Source organism: Neofelis nebulosa, chromosome 17 (genome assembly GCF_028018385.1).
Source record: "Neofelis nebulosa isolate mNeoNeb1 chromosome 17, mNeoNeb1.pri, whole genome shotgun sequence".
Lineage (NCBI taxonomy): Eukaryota > Metazoa > Chordata > Mammalia > Carnivora > Felidae > Neofelis > Neofelis nebulosa.
In genome coordinates this window covers 25,802,416-25,824,421 of record NC_080798.1, presented here as the reverse complement: position 1 = coordinate 25,824,421, position 22,006 = coordinate 25,802,416, and the positions used below count along the sequence as shown (strand labels likewise).

The window sequence follows — 22,006 nt, the reverse complement described above, 5'->3', positions numbered from 1 at the left end:
TAGATGAGCATTTTTTATGAGTCCATTTTGTCTTTTTTGTTAAATTATTAACTTTATCTTGTCATTTTAGTGGATGCATCTTTAACTTATCCCAGTCTCTCTCCAAACAATATCATACCACTTCTCATACAGTTGAAAAACCACACAATATAGCACATTTTCATTTCTCCCCTTCTGACCTTGGTGTTGTTGTTTCACATGTTTTACATCTATTTACATCATTCATGTCACACTGTGTTGTTTAATTATCTGTTATCTTTAAAGAGATTTAAATAATAAAAAATATTTATTTGCCTATATATTTAACATTTTCACTGCTTTGTATAAATGTAATATTCGTCTGGTTTCATTTTCCATCTGCACAATGGACTTTAACATTTCTTACAGTGCCATGAAGAAAAATATTGACATAAATGACTGTAATATTATAAACCTTTCAGTGAAGAACACCATAAATTTTTAAAACAAAATAAAAGGCTGGGGCAAAACGTTTATAACATATCAGTAATAATTACAGCACGTATAGCAATAATAATAATAGCATATGTTGAATGTGTGCTGTGCTGTGTTCCAGGTACTACACTGAACTATTTATTCTGTACTTTTTAATTTAATCCTTAAAAAACATTTTGAATTAATATACTGTTTTTACCCTTACGTTACAAACAAGGATGTCAGAGTAACAGGTAAGTTGTTAGGGTCCCTAACATTGAGATATGTCCTGAAAATCAATAATTAAAAAAAATATATTAAAGTGCCAGTTCCCAGAAGAAGCACAAATAGCTGATATATATGAAAGTAATACTCAGCTTCTCTTATAATCTGGAGAATGAGATTTTTAAGCTACCCACCTGGCAAGCATAGGAAGCAATAACACTAACATTGGTAAAATATGAAGAGTGATATACCCATACACTAGAAGTACAAATTGGTGCATTTTTTAGAGGACCATTTCACTTAACCTATGGATATATAAAATATGCATATTGTTTGACCACATAACTATCATTTGGAAATTTATGTACAAATTCCCAAGGGAGAATAACATATTTATAGGTGTGTGAATGAGTGGCATGTTGCAACGGAAAACTATTGAAGACTACTTATCAATAGCAGGGTGTTAAAATGAATGAATGATGGCTTAGCCATATTGTGGAGTAGCCATTGGAAAGAATGCACATGTGGAAAAACAGGCAATTTGATGGGCTACTGCTGGGAGATATAAACTAGTACAACTTCTCTGAGGGGTCTTTTCAAAATAGATATCAGAAGTCTTCATTCAGACTATATCCCTTTCTCCCTGTGTATGCTGTATTATGGGACATAAAGAAATCAGTTGCAGAAGAATCTGTATAGTAGAACCTAAATAGGTTTTTTTAAGGATATATATACTTACATATTTGTACGTTCCTGGAAGGTTTGGAAACATGCATACCAAATTAGTAACAATGGTTATCCCTAGAAAGGAAGAATTTTGTTTTTTAAAGTCTCTGTTACTTGAATTTAGCAATAACTTTGTAATAGTTTTGAAAAAACAGTTTTTAAAAAGATACATGTGTTGTAATTGACAAGAACACATCAAGAGACAGACTCTAAATAAGCAAGATCATTTCTTCTCATAGATTTCAAACCCAAATGGATCAAGGTTTTTCCTTCCTGTGCTTAAATGAAATTTTATTTATAAAAGTGAGATGTTGGACTGTGCCTGTAGGTTCAGTAAAACTTTAAAGGACTGAAATTTTACAGACCCCAAGTTCAATACTGCAAAACCAAGGTAGTTAGTGAGCATTGAGACAAGAACCATGGTACATGGCATTTATACTCTTCACAAACTCATAACAAAAATTAAAATGACATTTTAAATTGTACAATGTTGTAGATTATATTGTGTATTTTAAGTTGCAGCCAGAGTTATAATAATGAAATCCATGCATTCACTTTGAAACAGGAAATTAGTACAGCACAGTCACTCAAAAGGTTGACCAGTATGATACTTTGGTTACAGAAGATTGTAGAAATGCTACCTTTATCACATGTCCTCATGTTTTAATATGATCTCCTAATAACAAACTAGAATAGTCTTCATTTCCGTGAAATATCTAGTAAAATTACATGGCTAAAAAGGTACGATGGATAAATTACCTGGGGAGAATATTACAAATTATAATTTAAAAATCACTTACTACACAGGAGACAAAGAAGAAATGATTATTCCTTCTGTTATATGTTAGGTCTTGAGCAAAGTCACCTCATTGCTTTCCAGGTAATTGTTACAACCTGGGAGGGTTTTTTTCCTTTGTTAAAGAATTATTCTAAACTATTTGTGTTGGAATTTTTTATCTAGAATAATTTGAAGTCAATTATATATTTAGTACATTATGCAAATTGAATATTTTATACATAGGTTCCCTTACTGTGTTGAACAGAAAGAAATTTTCCTCATTTTTTTTTTCTTTTCCAAAGTGTCCAGATTCAGGCTAATACCCAAAGTTGTATTTTCATATGGAAAAAAGGAAATATCTTTTTAGTTTTATTTAAAATAACTATTAGAGAAAATTGAGCACTAGTAAAATTTAATACCTTTAGCCTATTACTTTTTGCATAAGTAGAGGGAAGTAAAGAACTATATACATTGGGAAATGCCTATAATAGGAACCATCACATAAAATCACACTGCAAAAGTTACTTCTATTTCTAAAGGAAATATTTTTGCATGGCATGGTATTGCACTATAGAAATAAGAATGGTGATAACAAGGGCGCCTGGGTGGCTCGGTCGGTTAAGCGGCCGACTTCGGCTCAGGTCACGATCTCACAATCCGTGAGTTCGAGCCCTGCGTCGGGCTCTGTGTTGACAGCTCAGAGCCTGGAGCCTGTTTCAGATTCTGTGTCTCCCTCTCTCTCTGCTCCTCCCCTGTTCATGCTCTGTCTCTCTCTGTCTCAAAAATAAATAAACGTTAAAAAAAAAATTAAAAAAAAAAAAAGAATGGTGATAACAAACACTTTCACTGAGATCTAACTGGATAACAAGAATTGTTCTAAGTATTTTGCATTCAGTATTTCATTTTATTTTTATAACAATCCTATAATATAACAACTCTTTTTTATAATTCTTGACTCTTTTAAAGTTTATTTATTTTTGAGAGAGAGGGAGAGAGTGTGAGCAGGGGAGCAGCAGAGAGAGAGGGAGAGAAAGACAGAATCCCAAGCAGGCTTCATGCTATTAGCAGAGTCTGACATGAGGCTCAGTCTCATGAACCATGAGATCATGACCTGAGCTGAAACCAAGAGTCAGATGCTTAACCTAATGAGCCACCCAGGCACCCCTAATATAAGTACTCATTGCTCAGTTTACAAATAAGGATAGGAGTCTTCAGGAGATTAACTAATTTACTCAAGGTTAGTAACAGCTAAATGACAGTCAGAATTTGAATCCACATAATCTGGCTCCAGAATCTAAGCTCAAAACCACTTTGCCTATAGAGTCACATATAAAAGGGAAGATTTCATAACCGTACAAAGTACAGTGCTTCTTTTGTCTGAAAGGACCTAAGCAATATCCACCCTACTGCCTGTCTGGAAGTGGAAATTCTATCATTGTAGATTCACTGCTTTGGGTTTTACAAGACTTGGAGATATCAGGTGGTTCCATTTAAAATGCAAATATTCATTTGGGGAGTTATACACATCAGAAGGGATAATGGCAGTGTCCAGGAACTCAGAAATGGAACCACATGGTCAATGGCTATGGATTAGCAAGGGAAGAAAGAGGGATGGACCTGGAAACTCCACATAAGAGGAGAGGCTTGCAACCAATTAGCCTCAGGATTTTTGTCAAAGGCTCACAAAGTATAGCCAACAATTTCAGTTTTTTATGACACAGTAAAATAATAAAATGTGGAGCTTTTTTCATATCATTTCACTGTATACCATTTATCATATCTTTGATTCTAGGACATACAGCACAGCTGATGTGACACAGCAATGGTGTGTTATATTAACTAAATGCCTTTCCTTTATCTTACAGCAATCAGCAGGCCTTTTTACTGGAGAATGTTCCATGTAATAACGCAAGCTGTGAAGGGGCACATCGTATGTTTAAAGTCTACTGGGAGCTGATGGACCTAAATCAAATCAGAGATGCCATGGTTGCCACCTTCTTTGACATTTATGAAGATGTGAGTTCAGAGGTCTCCTGCATGTTTGGAGTCTAATTGCCATCCACTTCATCTCACTTTCACTTCACCATGTTTGACCAGAAAATGTAGATGAGATAATGAAAGCTAATGAGTTAATTAAGAAAGCCCCTTTTAATGTTAGATGGCACAGGGAACAAATTTATCGACACCGCTAGCTGATCAGTACAGTGAAATATGAAAACGCCTTTATCTCATTTTGTGCCTATTTAGATTAAGCCACTAGAGAATCATGCTCTGAGACGGGCAAATGTGTATATGCCCCAGTAGACAAAAGCACAGCCAACAGATAACAGGGTCTTAAACCTGTACAAGGTCACAGAAGAGTGAATGAAGTACTACTCCCTTTTAACTTTGTGAACTATTGCCAAGGATTCCTATGATTCTATCTGCAGTTGCCAGGTGACAATGAAAGGCCCTCAGGGCACTGGTTTCCTCCAGTCTAATTTGAAAAGCCAGTTTACCATGCAGAAAAATAATAAATTCTGATACCAAATGTATTAAATTCCAGAGTTAATATATCACAGTATATCCTTGTAAAATAATGTGATTATTTAAAAAATTCATCCCATGGCTTTTTAAGAGAGTCTTAAATACAGAGAACCAACTGAGGGTACGTGGGGGAGGGGAGAGGGGAAAATGGGTGATGGGCGTTGAGGAGGGCACTTGTTTGGATGAGCACTGGGTGTTGTATGCAAGCCAATTTGACCATAAATTATATTAAAAAAAAAAAAAATTCAGTGCCCATCAGGACATTTATGTCTCCTAACCCCATTTTTGGTTTGGTTTGGTTTGGTTTGGTTTGGTTTAGTTTGGTTTGTAAATAAATAACTAAATAACTACATAAGGGGAAAAAACTCAAGAGAATTGTCTACAAATAAATTTTTAATTTTTGCACATAAAAAACATCATAAATGAAATTTAAATTGTTTTTAAATCTGGGGAAAAAATTATTTATGAAAGACTCAAATAACTAATATCTTTAATATAAGAAGGGTTTATGCAAACTGATATAAGTCACCAAAAACTCCCACTGGAAAAACAGAACATAGTGAATTTACAGAAAAAACATATGTGGCTAACATATGAAAAAATATGATAAATGATCAGTTTGATTAAGAATCAGTGGAATGGGGGCGCCTGGGTGGCGCAGTCGGTTAAGCGTCCGACTTCAGCCAGGTCACGATCTCGCGGTCCGTGAGTTCGAGCCCCGCATCAGGCTCTGGGCTGATGGCTCGTAGCCTGGAGCCTGTTTCCAATTCTGTGTCTCCCTCTCTCTCTGCCCCTCCCCCGTTCATGCTCTGTCTCTCTCTGTCCCAAAAATAAATAAAAAACGTTGAAAAAAAAAATTAAAAAAAAAAAAAATCAGTGAAATGAACTGCACTTGTGGCAAGCATAGCATAAGGTATACAGTGGCTGAGTCACTGTGTTGTACCCCTGAAACTAATGTAACATTGTGTGTCAGGTATACTCAGAAAAAGTTTAATAAATAAATAATAGTGAAATGGAATTTAAATGAGCACACCTTTTCCCCCCAGTATAATCAGCAAAGCCTCCCTCTTTTTTACAGAAAAGTAATGTTAATATGCCGTGGTTACCAGGACAGTTAAAAAGGTGCTCTCTTTCTCTGACGGTTGGAAACAATTTGGCCTTCCGTTTCATAGGCCTTTAAAAATTCATGCAAATATGACTAGAAAGAAATTTACTAAAATGTTAACAGCTATCTCCAGGGATTAAAATTACAGATTTTTTTCATTTTGTTTATATTTTACTATTTCCAAGGTTTTGTTTTGGTTTTTTTAACACGGGGATTTTTTTTTTTTTTTTTTTTTTTTTAATAATTTATTGTCGAGTTAGCTAGCATACAGTGTAAACAATGTGCTCTTGGCTTTGGGAGTAGAGTCCCATGATTCATCACTTACATACGACACCCAGTGCTCATCCCAACAAGTGTCCTCCTCAATGCCCATCACCCATTTTCCCCTCTCCCCTACCCCTACCCCCTACCAATCAACCCTCAATTTGTTCTCTGTATTTAAGAGTCTCTTATGGTTTGCCTTCCTCTCTGTTTGAAACTAGTTTTTTCCCCTTCCCTTCCTCCATGGTCTTCTGTTACATTTCTCAAATTCTGCATATGAGTGAAAACAGATGTTATCTGGCTTTCTCTGACTGACTTATTTTACTTAACCACATCGAGATATCACCTCACACTGGTCAGAGTGGCTAAAATTAACAACTCAGGAAAAAACAGATGCTGGCAAGGATGTCGAGGAACGGGAACCCTCTTGCACTCTTGGTGGGAAAGCAAACTGGTGCAGCCATTCTGGAAAATAGTGTGAAGGTTCCTCAAAATATTAAAAATAGAATTATCCTACAACCCAGCAATAGCACTACTAGGAATTTATCTAAAGAATACAGGAGTACTAATTCATAGGGGAACATGGACCCCAATGAGCAAAAGCCAAATATGGAAAGAGCACAAATGCCCATCAACTGATGAATGGATAAAGAAGATGTGGTTTATATATACAATGGAATACTACTTGGCAATGAGAAGGAATGAAATCTTGCCATTAGCAACAACGTGGATTGAACTGGAGGGTATTGTGCCAAGGTCTTTCTTTTTTTAAGTTTTTATTTAAATTCCAGTTAGTTGACAAAGAGTATAATATTAATTTCAAATGTACCCTGTAGTAATTCAGCACTTCCATATATCACCTGGTGCTCATCACAAGTGCCCTCCTTAATCCCCATCACCTATTTCCCCCATTACCCCACCAACCTCCCCTCTGGTAACCATCAGTTTGTCCTCTATAGTTAAGAGTATGTTTCTTGGTTGCCCCTCTCTAAGGTTTTATACTTTTAATAATATTTTTATTTTAAACATCAAGTTGAATAAATTAGGTTTAAACTTACATGATAAACATACATGTATTTTCATTAGTTTTTCAGTCTGCTGGTTTGTTCTTATGACTTTTGTTTATGTTTTTTCCAGGGAATCTTGGACATTGTAGTACTAAGTAAAGGATATACAAAGAATGATTTTTCCATCCATACACTAAAAAATAACTTTGAAGCAGATGCTTATTTTGTTAAAGTCATTGGTGAGTATTTGTTTCATGTGTTTTATTATTAATTATTAACATTTATTTTTGTATTCCGTCTGTCAACTCAAAGTTTCCAAAGAATAAGGACACACCCCTATGTGTGTTACACACACAACTCTCCAAATCAGGAAATCAACTTTGTTACAATACTACCATCCTATACACAGACTCTTCAAATTTTTCCGGTTGTCCTAACAATGATTTTTTTTTCTGTTTCAGGATTCTATAAAGGAATTCCCTCTTTAATTGTCACATCTTTGCAGACTTCTTCAATATGGAATAATTCCTTTTTTAGGTCCTTATCAGTTTTAAAGAATACAGGCCTTCTTCTGTACCATAACCCTGTTTCTTCTCTTTCCACTCAGGTCATACATTCTTTGCAGAAATTCTACTGCATAGAATTGCATAACCAGTGCTGTGCATTTCTCAGTGCATTATATCAGGAAGCACATGATGTTGGTCTATCTCACCACCAAAATGTTTACCTTGAGCTTCTGATCATCTTAGTGACCACCAGGACTCTCCACCTTAAATTCACTCTTTTCCCTCTTTGTGATTGCCTTCTCTAAGATAGTTGTCAAAGAGTAATTCTCTATTTCCAACATTCTTTCCACATTTATAGTTGGCATTCTACTATAAGGAAGATCTTTTGCTTCTCTCCCATGTATTTATGTATTCATTTATCAGTATAGATCTATGTATTCATATTTATTCAATAAATAAAATCATTTCCTTTAATGTTAAAAGTATTCCCAGTAGAAGCAGTAGGAGCTCCTTCAGGCTGGCTCCTATATCTATTTTACATGTTCTCTGGGATAGACAGATATTCCAGACTCATCTTATTCTTACCTTGCCCTAAGTCTAGAATCTTCTCTCTCCCCAAGAATCCCCATTTCCTTTTGTAAAAGACGGTATTTAAAAGCCATGTTCTAAATTTTCAGTGTGCTGGTTGTTTCTGAGTTGTCATTTCTTCTAGCTTCTCTCAATGGACAGAGCAGGAAATACAGATATGGCTTTACATACTCAACACACAAATATACATATCTATAACTATATAGTTATAGTCTATCTATCTATAACTATATAGATAACATACATAGTGTATGTATATATGTGTATACATCACCTTCACTTACTATAAAACCATGAACTTAATGCCATTACTTCCATTTCGGATCCAACACAGCATGTCAAGACTTCTTTCTAATCTTTTCTGTCTGTATATATATTCTCTAGCAGTGAGAAACCCGGCTCCCACTTTCCTCTGTATATTTATTTATTTGTTCATTGTTACCTGTTCCCAACCATGCTAACCATCTCCTCCAGCTGACACGTATGTTCACCAGAGATCTTTTACATTTTTTAGGTGATTATAAATGTTGTGTTTTTAAGTTGGCTTCCACATGTTTGTTTTTAGTAATTAGTAATGCAATTGATTTTTTTGTGTGTTAGTCTTGTATACTGCAATCTTGCTCAACTTCTTTATTGACTCTAGGAGGTTTTTTTAAGATTCAATAGGATTTTCTACATAGACAGATATGTTATCTACAAAGAGAGTCTTTTTTTTTTTTTTTTTTTTTTTTAGTGTTTATTTTTTGAGACAGAGAGACAGATGCAAGCAGGGGAGGGGCAGAGAGAGGGAAACACAGAATTGGATGCAGGCTCCAGGCTCTGAGCTGTCAGCACAGAGCCTAACCTGGGGCTCAAACTCATAAACCACAAGATCATCATGTGAGCTGAAGTTGGATGCTTAGCCAACTGAGCCATCCAGGCACCCCAGAGAGAGACAGTTCTATTTCTTCTTTCCAATCTATGCCTTTTTTGTTTTTCTTTTCCTGGCTAAAATTTCCATTACTATGTTGAAAAGATTGGTGGGAGTGGACATCCTTGCCTTGCTTTTGATCTTGGGGGAAAGCATTCCTTCTTTCACCATTAATTATGATATTATTAGCTATTGGGTTTTGTAGATGCTCTCTATTGTGTTAAGGAAGTTTACCCTATTTCTAGTTTTCTGAGAGTTTTATCATGAATTGCTATTGGAAATTACTGTTTTTGTGTTACTATTATAGTCAACACTAAGATAGCCATCAAGAGCAGTCATTTGTTAATGAAGTGACACATACTTCATATAAATATTTATTACAGTTTTAAAATGGGCATAAGTAGCTGAATACAGAAAAGCAACAGAATAATGAATGAATATTGGGAAATTTATTTTGAGAAATGAAAATGACAGAAAATATAATTTTCCTTTTTAATCAGCAAATTCATTCTTATTTGAATGAACTAAGAGTGACTCCCGTCTTCATTACTACTGCAGTCTCAGAATATGGATATATGAGTCTACCCATTTCTATACTTTTTATCCATGTGACTGTATGCTCTCATTTGCCATTTTGAAGAGAATATTATTTGGCTATCTTAGAGCTAAAAAAAATTTAAATTATCCTGTATGTTGTCATGTTATTAACTTACATAGTTTAAAGTGGTTTTTTTCAGCGATTTTCCTTCAACTTTAATCCTCTAGATAAAAAGGCAAGGAATCCTTAAAATTTCTGCTGACACTAAATGTATATGTAATTAGAATAACTCGTTTTCAATAAATTAAATTGAAACAAGCACTGTTAAAGTAAGAGTTTAGAATGTGGTCCCCTACAGATACATAACTAAGTCTAGTACAGCCATCAACTAATGCAGACTCTGGTTGCCAAGGGGAGATTCAACAAAAGCATACATCTTAAAATATCTCTTCTGTGCCCTAGAATTATCATTTGTCAATGACAGCATACTCCTAGTCCCCATTTATTTTAATATAACATAATCTCCTTTCCACCCCCAACTCCCATCTATTCCAGGCTATTTGAGAAGCACTCTGAAATCTATATTTAGGTCACTTGCTTACCATCTTTTTCTCATAGTATGCTATGGTAGTCGAAACGACTTGAAAGTAGTATCTGTGCCTTATTTGTCTTTGATTCCCCAGTGCCTTACACAGGGCCTGGCTTATAGGAGGCATTTAGGAAATTTATGTTAAACAATTGGCCAGCTACTTTTCAAGGCATGAATTGGCTATCTGAATTATTTTTTTAATTTTTTTTTGAAGAGAGAGAAAATACGAATGGGGGAGGGGAAGAGAGAGGATGAGAGAGAGAATCCCAAGCAGGCTCCAAATTGTCAATGAAGAGCCGGATGCAGGGCCTGAACTCACAAACCATGAGATCATAATCTGAGCCAAAACTAAGAGTTGGACATTTTACCAACTTGAGCCACCCAGACGTCCCTGGCTATCTTAATTTAAAAGTATTTCCTCTTGGCACAAAAACAGACACTCAGATCAATGGAACAGAATAGATAACCCAGAAGTGGATCCACAAACATATGGCCAACTAATCTTTGACAAAGCAGGAAAGAATATCCAATGGAATAAAGACAGTCTCTTCAGAAGTGGTGCTGGGAAAACTGGACAGCAACATGCAGAAGAATGAACCTGGACCACTTTCTTACACCATACACAAAAATAAACTCAAAATGGATGAAAGACCTAAACAGAAGACAGGAAGCCATCAAAATCCTCAAGGAGAAAGCAGGCAAAAACCTCTTTGATCTTGGCCACAGCAACTTCTTACTCAACACATCTCCAGAGGCAAGGGAAATAAAAGCAAAAATGAACTACTGGGACCTCATCAAACTAAAAAGCTTCTGCACAGAGAAGGAAACAAGCAGCAAAACTAAAAGGCAACTGGAAGAATGGGAGAAGATATTTGCAAACAACATATCAGATAAAGGGTTAGTATCCAAAATCTATAAAGAACTTACCAAACTCCACACCCAAAACACAAATAATCCAGTGAAGAAATGGGCAAAAGGCATGAATAGACACTTCTCCAAAGAAGACATCCAGATGGCCAACTGGCACATGAAAAAATGCTCAACATTACTCATCATCACTGAAATACAAATTAAAACCACAATGAGATACCACCTGACACCTGTCAGAATGGCTAACATTAGCAACTCAGGCAACAACAGATGTTGGCGAGGATGTGGAGAAAGAGGATCTCCTTTGCATTGCTGGTGGGAATGCAAACTGGTGCAGCCACTCTGGAAAAACAGTATGGAGGTTCCTCAAAAAATTAAAGAACTACCCTATGACCCAGCAATTGCACTACCAGTTATTTATCCAAGGGATATAGGTATGCTGTTTTGAAGGGGCACGTGCACCTCAATGTTTATAGCAGCACTATCAACAATAGCCAAAGTATGGAAAGAGCCCAAATGTCCATCGATGGGTGAATGGATAAGGAAGATGTATTGTATATATATATGATGGAGTATTACTCAGCAATCAAAAAGAATGAAATCTTGCTGTTTGCAACTACGTGGATGAACTAAAGGGTATTATGCTAAGCAAAATTAGTCAGAGAAAGACAAATATCATATGACTTCACTCATATGAGGACTTTAAGACACAGAACAGATGAACATAAGGGAAAGGGAACAAAAATAATATAAAAACAGGGAGGGGGACAAAACATAAGAGACTCTTAAATAAGGAGAACAAACAGAGGGTTACTGGAGGGGTTGTGGGATGTTGGATGGGCTAAATGGGTAAGGGGCATTAAGGAATCTACTCCTGAGATTCTTGTTATAGTATATGCTAACTAATTTGGATGTAAATTTAAAAAATATTAAAAATAAAATTAAAATAACATAACATAACATAACATAACATAACATAACATAACATAACATAACATAAAAGTATTCCCTCTTGGGGCACCTGAGTGGCTCAGAGGGACAACTGGGTGGCTCAGTTGGTTAAGCGTCCAACTTTGGCTCAGGTCATGATCTCACAGCTTGTGGGTTTGCGATGGGCTCTGTGCTGACAGCTCAGAGCCTAGAGATGCTTTGAATTCTGTGTCTTCCCCTCTCTCTGCTCCTTCCCCACTCAAATGTGCTCTCTCACTCTCTCTCTCTCTCAAAAATAAATAAACGTGAAAAAAAAAATTTTAAGACAATAAAAGTATTCCCCCTAGTACCCAATGGTGCTAGGGCCTAATGCCTGATGCCTCAGGCCCATGTTCTGTCTCTAGGAAGCATTCTACCAAAAGATGAAACTCCATTTCAAGGACATGTTTGCACCTTTACCTGTTCTCTGATGTCAGAGCTATAGCTAGTCAATAGTTCATTTCTTGAAAAGAGAATATTTAACCTTAGTGAGCTAGTTACTCTGCCCTGGCTTAAGTTCTCACATCTACCTATCTTTTAGGATTCTCTGTGACTAGAAATACTTAATTTCCCAGGCTTATAAACGAAAAATGTACAGAAAGAACATCATGCAATGAGTAAGAAAGAGGTTCTCTCTCATGACCTTAATGGGATGCTGTGAAAATCATCTTTTTATTCCAACCTAGAATAAATGTTATTTGTCTCAAAAATTTATATTGAAACTCACAGTAATAATTCTCTTTTTTTTTCTGTGTAATTAGATAGCTGTACTATTTGTGTCCTTGATTTGAGTTTTGCCAGTGTACTTTGAAGAAACTATTTTCTCAAGTTTAAAGTTTCCAAAAAACCACAGATTTATTGCTTAGTTCATCTGAATTTGAAGTGTTTTTGTGTGTCTGTATGGATTGAAAATTAACGGTTTCTACAATAAATGTTACTCATTGAGTAGTAAGGAAAAATTCCAGTGAAAGGGGAAAATTCCAGTAATACTGGAAAGTATTAATTTGTATATGGTTAGGACAAACCAGGTTCACCCTTGCATTCAGCAGGTTGTTTTATTCAAGCCTTAAAACTACTTTTCTACTAAAAATTACTTGTTTTGTGCTCTTGAAAAAATATGATTGAGTTTTTGTGATATACTCCCAAATCTGAGTTAGTGTGAGGGCATGTGATGCTGTTGCTTCCCTTGCTGATTCCTGTAGACTCTTTCCTAGAGCAGAGATTGTCAGTGAAATAAAGTTAAATCAGAGCATAAGATTTTCCTACAGTGATAAGGGATCCAGATCCCTACTCATAATAATAATAATGATAATAAAATAATAATAACAATAATAATAATAATAATAATGCTAAAGAAAGGAGGCAGTTTCTCATATGAAGCAAAAACCGGTCTCACATTTTTTTTTATATTGATCATTTGGAAATTGTCCATATGGAAAATACATACATATAATGTAGGATCTTCAGTCCTTCCTTTGTATTTGTTTATTTACATTTTTAGAAATTACAGAACAATCAGAATCTTAGATATGGGAAAGGCCTTAGAAGGCATCTTGCCCAAGTCCACCCTAATGCAACACCTCAGCCAGCATCTGCTTGAATGCCTTGCAGTAAAGCTCACCTCCTCATAAAGGAACACACACTTCTTTTATGAGTCAATATAGTTGCCAGAATATTTATTCTGTATGAAGTAGAATGTGCATAGTTTACTTCTGTTGATACTAATGTCTGATGTGTAGCAGGCCCTGGAGAAATATCTGTTGAATAACAAAACAATTAGTCCTGATGAAATCTTTGCAGTTTTTATCTTTAGAGTAGACCACAAATACAGTAACAGAATACATGAATACATGATGGTACTGCTCAGGAAAAAGTAAACTTATTTAAACAATTAAATAATGAAACAAACTACATGAAAATGGAATGACATGGTTGAGGTGTTTCTTTAAAGTAATCCAGGGAAGTAGGAAATGGAGGGTAGATTTAACAAGATTGGCTATGTGTTGTTGACCACTGAACTTGTGTGAAGTGTGAGTGGGGTCCTTTGTATATTTCTAATTTTGTATAATTTGAAAAATTCCATATAAACAGTTTAAATACCTAAAAGTCTCTTGAGAATCTGTGGCCTGTGACTTCCTAGCCTGAGTCAGGATGGGGGGACCACTGGATAGCACTGGCATCTAATTAACAGTATCCTGAAGAAAGTTTTCTCCACACATCTCCAAGCTCAGACCCAGAGCCAAGTTGGTGCAGGAGGTTTTAGTTTTAGAAAACAAGGTAACTTTACATGAAAGATATTAACATAAATATTAATAACATACTTTACAAAAAGGTCATGGGAAATGAGGTACCAATTTGAAGCAATCATTTGGGAAAAATAACCTTCTAGTTGTTTTGGAATGCCCTTCCACTCTTTCCTTTGATTATTAGTTTTTGGCCTTAAGTCAGACACTTACTAGTATATAATTATCCTTTCAAAGCCGTCTACAATGTCCACCATTGATTTTGCTCTAAAATTGTACTGTTACTCTAATGTTCAAACTAGCCTGTGCTAAAAGTCACTGTTTTTCAGTTAAGGACATTCAAGAAATTGGCAAGAGAAAAGTAAAACTCCGTTGAATCAGAATTGATTCCTAGCTCTTTTTCCTCTTTTGTCAGCTGCACTGGAAGGTTCTGCATTCTAATTCAGTGCTACCAGGACTTAACTCCAATTTCTAACAAATATCTGACCCTGTTTCCCTCACACTTTTATAATTGTAAGTGTGTTTACTTTTACTTCCCAAGTGAGATGACACATTTAGAAAGGTTTTACTTCCCTGCTTGTTTCAAGATTCTGTTGAAATAATATGGAAGTGTTTTTTCTGGTGATTAATTCAGTTTTAATTTTGTGCCTTCTGTTTTGCAAATTCTTTCTTAATAATTCAAAACCATGTTATCAATGATTATTTAAACTTACAAGTTTTACCAGCTTTATTGCTACCATTTTACTTATATGCCACCCCTTGCCCTTACTTTTTTTGAATTCCTGTCTCTTTTTTTTTTTTTAATTTTTTTTTAATGTTTATTTATCTTTGAGAGACAGAGCATGAGCAGGGAAGGGGCAGAGAGAGGGAGACACAGAATCTGAAGCAGGCTCCAGGCTCCGAGCTGTCAGCACAGAGCCCAACACGGGGCTCGAACTCATGAACCGTGAGATCATGACCTTAACTAAAGTCAGACGCTCAACCAACTGAGCCATCCAGGCACCCCATGAATTTCTATCTCTTTTGATAGAGTACTTCCTCGGATGATTTTCAGAAAGTTGTACATAGGTTAATATATTTTCTGAGTACTATTATGTCTTAAAATATTTTTTGTCTTGCTCTTACATATCAACGCTAATTTTGCTAATATAGAATTTTATAAACATTGTGCTGTTTACTTCTTGCAAATAGTATGGTAATCTTTGAATTCTCTCCTTTTCCTTGCTTAGGTAGGGATCATTTATATCATGTATATGATCATTTACATGATTTCTCACTTTGGCTTTCCTTCTCTTAAGCTGTTGTTTTTCTTCTTGTGTCTGATAACTTCTATGCCTTTGCCTATATTTCTAGAAGGAATTAGTGTTGGTAGGTAATATGGTAGGAAAAGCACATGTGTCACATACAATTCTGGCCAGCAGATGATTGCCACTACTCCCTTTCTCCTCTCCCCATGCAGGAGCTCCTTGGGGCTCTAAAGCTGGGAGCAGGCACCTGAAGTGGAACAAATATTTTGAACAAGATGGTGTCTTCAGGGTCCTCAAATAACATAGCACAAGTGATGCATTGGCGGTGAACTGCACCCACCTCTGTGAGAATCACTAGCAAGGGACACTATAAGAGTCCTGACTTACTCATTCCTCTGTCCTCAACCTAGGAGATCATCAGATTCTTTGAGTCTGAACAGAGTTGTGCTTTCCAGTGGGAAGAAAAGAAGGGGAGTTACAGGGAGGCACAGCTGCTTTCCTGAGCCTTTTGTGTCATTTCACCAAGTGGTTTCAGAGGTTTCTTTTTTTTGGCAACACTCTAAAATTATTTAGAACACTGTCTAGGAGAACCAGCAAATCCCCCACTTTCATTAGCTAGTAGGAACCTCCAGGTGACAGATACACTTATTCCCTGTGTGAGCCACACAGTTCCAGGGGTCCTTTGTCTCCTCCTGAATACCCGGCCCCATCATGGCTTGCCCTTGTTCTCTTTCACAGCTCTGAGTCAAGATCTCTCATTGATCTACTAGAGAGTCCATCCTATAGTGCCCTATTGACTCTCTGACCTGGTCAGCATTAATTGCCTATTTTCTCAATATTATTTACCTATTTAAAACCCTTTAGAAATTCCTCAAAATAGCTGCCATTGATCACTGAACACTTTTATTTTCAGATTTATTTAATCACGGTAGTGATATTTAGGGAATTAAGGAAGGTAAATATATGTTTTGCATATTAAATTATTTGCTAAAAGTTTTTCAGACATATTTGCCTAGAACCACATATGTTTTTAAATGTCAGACCTCTCCTGAATTTAGCATAAATTTTAATAATTTTATATGTGTATAAAAATATGTGTATAAAGTTATATGTGTATAAAACATATGCCTACCACGTTTAATAACTGTTTGCACATGTAGAGAACAAGACCAAAATTACTTGAAAGATTAGTCATTTTTTACTTTCTGTATCTAAATTCTTTACAATGAGCATATGATTTTTTAATTAAAAAAATGAAAGATAGGTAATTAAACATAAACATTTTTCCACAAAATGTCTCAAATAATGTCTAAATAACAGGAATAGCTAGGAGGGGAGCCTTTATTTCACACATGATATTTGATTATGATATTTGCTTTGTATTCACATGTCTTAAAGAAACAAAAATGAAAGACATTTTCAGAGAATAAATATGAGGAGTCATCTATAATCCAGGCAAGGATTTTTCATTTTAAATGCTACTAAAACCATTATACAGTATTGACCTTTATAGCTTTGACTTTTTGCTACTCATCCTTCTCCCAGCCTGCACAGTGGTTTAGTGTTACAGTATTTATGCATGATTATTGCTGCCTTTTGGTTTTGACATTTGTGTGAAGCAGCTAACGTAAACTTTAAATAAGCTATACTGTCACTGTACTATCACTAGATTCACTAAGCTATACTTTGAATATAAATTCTTTAAATATACATTCGTTTTTTTAATTTTTTTTATTAAAAAAATTTTTTTAACGTTTATTTATTTTTGAGACAGAGAGAGACGGAGCATGAACAGGGGAGGGGCAGAGAGAGAGGGAGACACAGAATCGGAAGCAGGCTCCAGGCTCTGAGCCATCAGCCGAGAGCCCGACGCAGGGCTCAAACTCACGGACCCTGAGATGGTGACCTGAGCTGAAGTCGGAGGCTTAACCGACTGAGCCACCCAGGCGCCCCTAAATATACATTCTTAAATATACTGTAAGAATACATGACTTGTAACATATAATGTTTTTTAACATGAAATCTTTTTCTCAATATAATTTGTCAAATTGGTTTCCATACAACACCCATGCTCATCCCAACAAGTACCCTCCTCAATGCCCATCACCCACTTTTCCTTTCCTCCACCCCCTCCATCAGCCCTCAATTTGTTCTCAGTATTTAACAGTCTCTTATGGTTGGCCTCCCTCCCTCTCTGTGACTCTTTTTTTTTTCTCCTTCCCTACCCCCATGGTCTTCTGTTAAATTTCTCAAGATCCACATGTGAGTGAAAACATATGGTATCTTTCTCTGACTTATTTCACTTAGCATAATACCCTCCAGTTCCATCCACATTGCTGCAAATGGCCAGATTTCATTCTTTCTCATTACCAAGTAGTATTCCATTCTGCATATAAACCACATCTTCTTTATCCATTCATCAGTCGATGGACATTTAGGGTCTTTCCAAATTTGGCTGTTGTTGAAAGTGCTACTCTAAACATTGCAGTATATGTGCCCCTATGCATCAGCACTCCTGTATCCCTTGGGTAAATTCCTAGCAGTGCTATTGCTGGGTCATAGGGTACATCTATTTTTAATTTTTTGAGGAACCTCCACACTGTTTTCCAGAATGGCTGCACCAGTTTGCATTCCCACCAATAGTGCAAGAGGGTTCCTGTTTCTCCACATCCTCATCAGCATTTGCAGTGTCCTGATTTGTTCATTTTAGCCACTCTGACCAGTGTGAGGTAGTATCTCAGTGTGGTTGTATTTCCCTGATGATGAGTGACGTTGAGCATCTTTTTATGTGTCTGTTGGCCATCTGGATGTCTTCTTTGGAAAAGTGTCTCTTTATGTCTTCTGCCCATTTCTTCACTGGATTCTTTGTTTTTTGGGTGTGGAGTTTGGTGAGTTCTTTATAGATGTTGGATACTAGCCCTTTATCTGATTTGCAAATACCTTTTCCCATTCCGTTGGTTGCCTTTTAGTTTTGTTAATTGTTTCCTTTGCAGTACAGAAGCTTTTTATCTTCATGAGGTCCCAATAGTTCATTTTTGCTTTTAATTCTCTTCCTTTGGAGATATGTCAAGGAAGAAATTGCTGCAGCTGAGGTCAAAGAGGTTTTTTCCTGTTTTCTCCTCCAGGGTTTTGATGGTGTCCTGTCTCACATTCAGGTCCTTCATCCATTTTGAGTTTATTTTTGTGAATGGTGTAAGAAAGTGATCTAATTTCATTCTTCTGCATGTCACTGTCCCGTTCTCCCAGCACCATTTGTTAAAGAGACTGTCTTTTTTTCCATTGGATACTCTTTCCTGCTTTGTCAAAGATTAGTTGGCCATACATTTCTGGGTCCAATTCTGGGTTCTCTCTTCTATTCCATTGGTCTATGTGTCTGTTTTTGTGCCAATACCATCCTGTCTTTATGATTACAGCTTTGTAGTAGAGGCTAAAGTCTGGAATTGTGATGCCTCCCACTTTGGTTTCTCTTTCAATATTACTTTGGCTATTCAGGGTCTTCTGTGGTTCCAAACAAATTTTAGGATTGTTTGTTCTAGCTTTGAGAAGAATGCTGGTACAATTTTGATTGGGTTCGCATCGAATGTGTAGATTGCTTTGGGTAGTATTGACATTTTAACAATATTTATTCTTCCAATCCATGAGCATGGAAGGTTTTTCCATTTCATTGTGTCTTCTTCAGTTTCCTTCATAAGGTTTCTATAGTTTTCAACATACAGATCTTTTACATCTTTGGTTAGGCTTATTCCTAGGTATTTTATAGTTCTTGGTGCAATTGTGAATGGGATCAGTTTCTTTATTTCTTTTTCTGTTGCTTCACTATTGGTGTATAAAAATGCAACCGATTTCTGTACATTGATTTTGTACCCTGTGACCTTGCTGAATTCATGTCTCAGTTCTAGCAGACTTCTAGTGGAGTCTTTTGGGTTTTCCGTGTGGAGTATCATGTCATCCGCAAAAAGTGAAAGTTTGACTTCTTCTTTGCCAATTTGGATGCCTTTGATTTCATTTTGTTCTCTGATTGCTGATGCTAGGACTTCCAACACTATGTTAAATAACAGTGGTGAGAGTGGACATCCCTGTCGTGTTCCTGATCTCAGGGGGAAAGCTCTCAGTTTTTCCCCACTGAGGATGACATTAGCTGTGATTAGCTTTTCATAAAAGGCTTTTATGATGTTTAACTATGTTCCTTCTATTCTGACTTTCCTGAGGGTTTTTATTAAGAAAGGATGTTGTGTTTCGTCAGATGCTTTTTCTGCATCTATTGACAGGATCATATGGTTCTTATCCTTTCTGTTAGTAATGTGATGTATCACATTGATGGGTTTGTGACTGTTGAACCAGCCCTGCAGCCCAGTAATGAATCCTACTTGATCATGGTAAATAATTCTTTTGAATTATTTATGCTGTTGAATTTTATTTGGTAGTGTCTTGTTGAGAATTTTTGCATCCATATTCATCAGGGATATTGGCCTGTAGTTCTCTTTTTTTCTGAGTCTCTGTCTGGTTTGAGAATCAAAGTAATGTTGGCTTCATAGAATGAGTCTGGAAGTTTTCCTTCCATTTCTATTTTTGGAACAACTTGAGAAGGATAGGTATTAACTCTGCTTGAAATGTCTGGTAGAATTCCCCACGGAAGCCATCTGGTCCAGGCTCTTATTTGTTGGGAGATTTTTGATAACTGATTTAATTTCTTCACCGTTATGGGTCTGTTCAAATTTTCTATTTCTTCTCGTTTGAATTTTCATAGTGTGTGGATGTTTAGGAATTTGTCCATTTCTTCCAGGTTTCCAGCTTGTTGACCTATAACTTTTCAAAGTATTCCCTGTAATATCTTGTGTTTCTGAGGGATGGGTTGTGATAAGTCCATTTTCATTTGTGATTATATCTATTTGAGTCCTCTGTCTTTTCTCTTTGAGAAGCCTGGCTAGAGGTGTATCAGTTTTGTTTATTTTTTCAAAAAACCAACTCTTGGTTTCATTGATCTGTTCTACTGTTTTTTTATATTGTTTATTTCTGCTCTGATCTTTATTATTTCTCTTCTGCTGGGTTTGAGGTGTCTTTGCTGTTTTATTTCTAGTTCCTTTGGGTGTGCTGTTAGATTTTGTATTTGGGATTTTTCTTGTTTCTTGAGATCAGCCTGGATTGCAATGTATTTTCCTCTCAGGATTGCCTTAGCTGCACCCCAAAGTGTTTGGACTGTTGTGTTTTCATTTTCATTTGTTTCCATATATTTTTTAATTTCTCCTCTAATTAACTGGTTGACCCATTCTTTAGTAGGGTGTTCTTTAAACTCCATGCGTTTGGAGGTTTTCCAGACTTTTTCCTGTGGTTGATTTCAAGTTTCATAGCATTGTGATGTGTAAGTGTGCATGGTATGATCTCAATTCTTTTATACTTATTGAGGGCTGTTTTGTGACCCCGTATGTGATCTATCTTGGAGAATGTTCCATGTGCACTCGACAAGAAGGTATATTCTGCTGCTTTAGGATGAAAACTTCTAAATATATCTGTCAAGCCCATCTGATCCAATGTATCATTCAGGGTCATTGTTTCTTTATTGATCCTGTGTCTAGGTGATCTGTCCATTGTTGTAAATGGAGTATTAAATTCCCCTACAGTTACCACATTCTTACCAATAAGATTGCTTATGTTTGTGATTAATTGTTTTGTATATTTGGGTGCTGACGAATTCAGTGCATAGACATTATAATTGTTAGCTCCTCCTGATGGATAGACCCTGTAAACATTATATGATGCCCTTCTTCATCTCTTGTTACAGCCTTTAATTTAAAGTCAGTTTGTCTGATATAAGTATGGCTACTCCAGCTTTCTTTTGACTTCCAGTAGCATGATACATAGTTCTCCATCTCCTCACTTTCAGTCTGAAGGTGGCCTCAGGTCTGAAATGAGGACTTGTTTTTTTATCCATTCTGATAACCTGTTTCTTTTGATTGGAGCATTTAGTATTTACATTCAGTGCTATTATTGAAAGAATTGGATTTAGAGTCATTGTGTTATCTGTAGGTTTCATGCTTGTAGTGGTATCTCTGGTCCTTTGTGGTCTTTGCAACATTTCACTCACAGAGTCCCCCTTAGAATCTCTTAGGACTGGTTTAGTAGTGATGAACTTCAGTTTTTGTTTGTTTGGGAAAACTTTTATCTCTCCTTCTATTCTGAATGACAGGCTTGCTGGATAAAGGATTCTTGGCTGCTTTTTTTTTTTTTTTCCTGTTCATCATATTGAAGATTTCCTGACATTCCTTTCTGACCTACCAAGTTTCAGTAGATAGGTCTGCTACTACTATTATGCGTCTACCTTTGTAAGTTAGAGCCTGTTTATCCCCAGCTGCTTTCAGAATTTTCTCTTTATCATTGTATTTTGCCAGTTTCACTCTATGTCATGCAGAAGATCGATTCAAGTTACGATCTGAAGGGAGTTCTCTGTGCCTCTTGGATTTCAATGCCTGTTTCCTTCCCCGGATCAGG

The 22,006-nt window shown here is 36.2% G+C and overlaps 1 protein-coding gene across 2 annotated transcripts in view; it reads left to right on the top strand.

The window, feature by feature from the left end:
• Positions 1-22,006, top strand: part of ITFG1 (integrin alpha FG-GAP repeat containing 1) — a 345,618-nt gene that overhangs the window by 209,046 nt on the left and 114,566 nt on the right. For both annotated transcript variants that reach the window (XM_058708060.1, XM_058708061.1), the window contains 2 exons: positions 4,027-4,177; positions 7,191-7,299. In XM_058708060.1, coding sequence (XP_058564043.1) covers positions 4,027-4,177; positions 7,191-7,299 — 260 coding nt within the window. The remainder of the gene's footprint in view (positions 1-4,026; positions 4,178-7,190; positions 7,300-22,006) is intronic.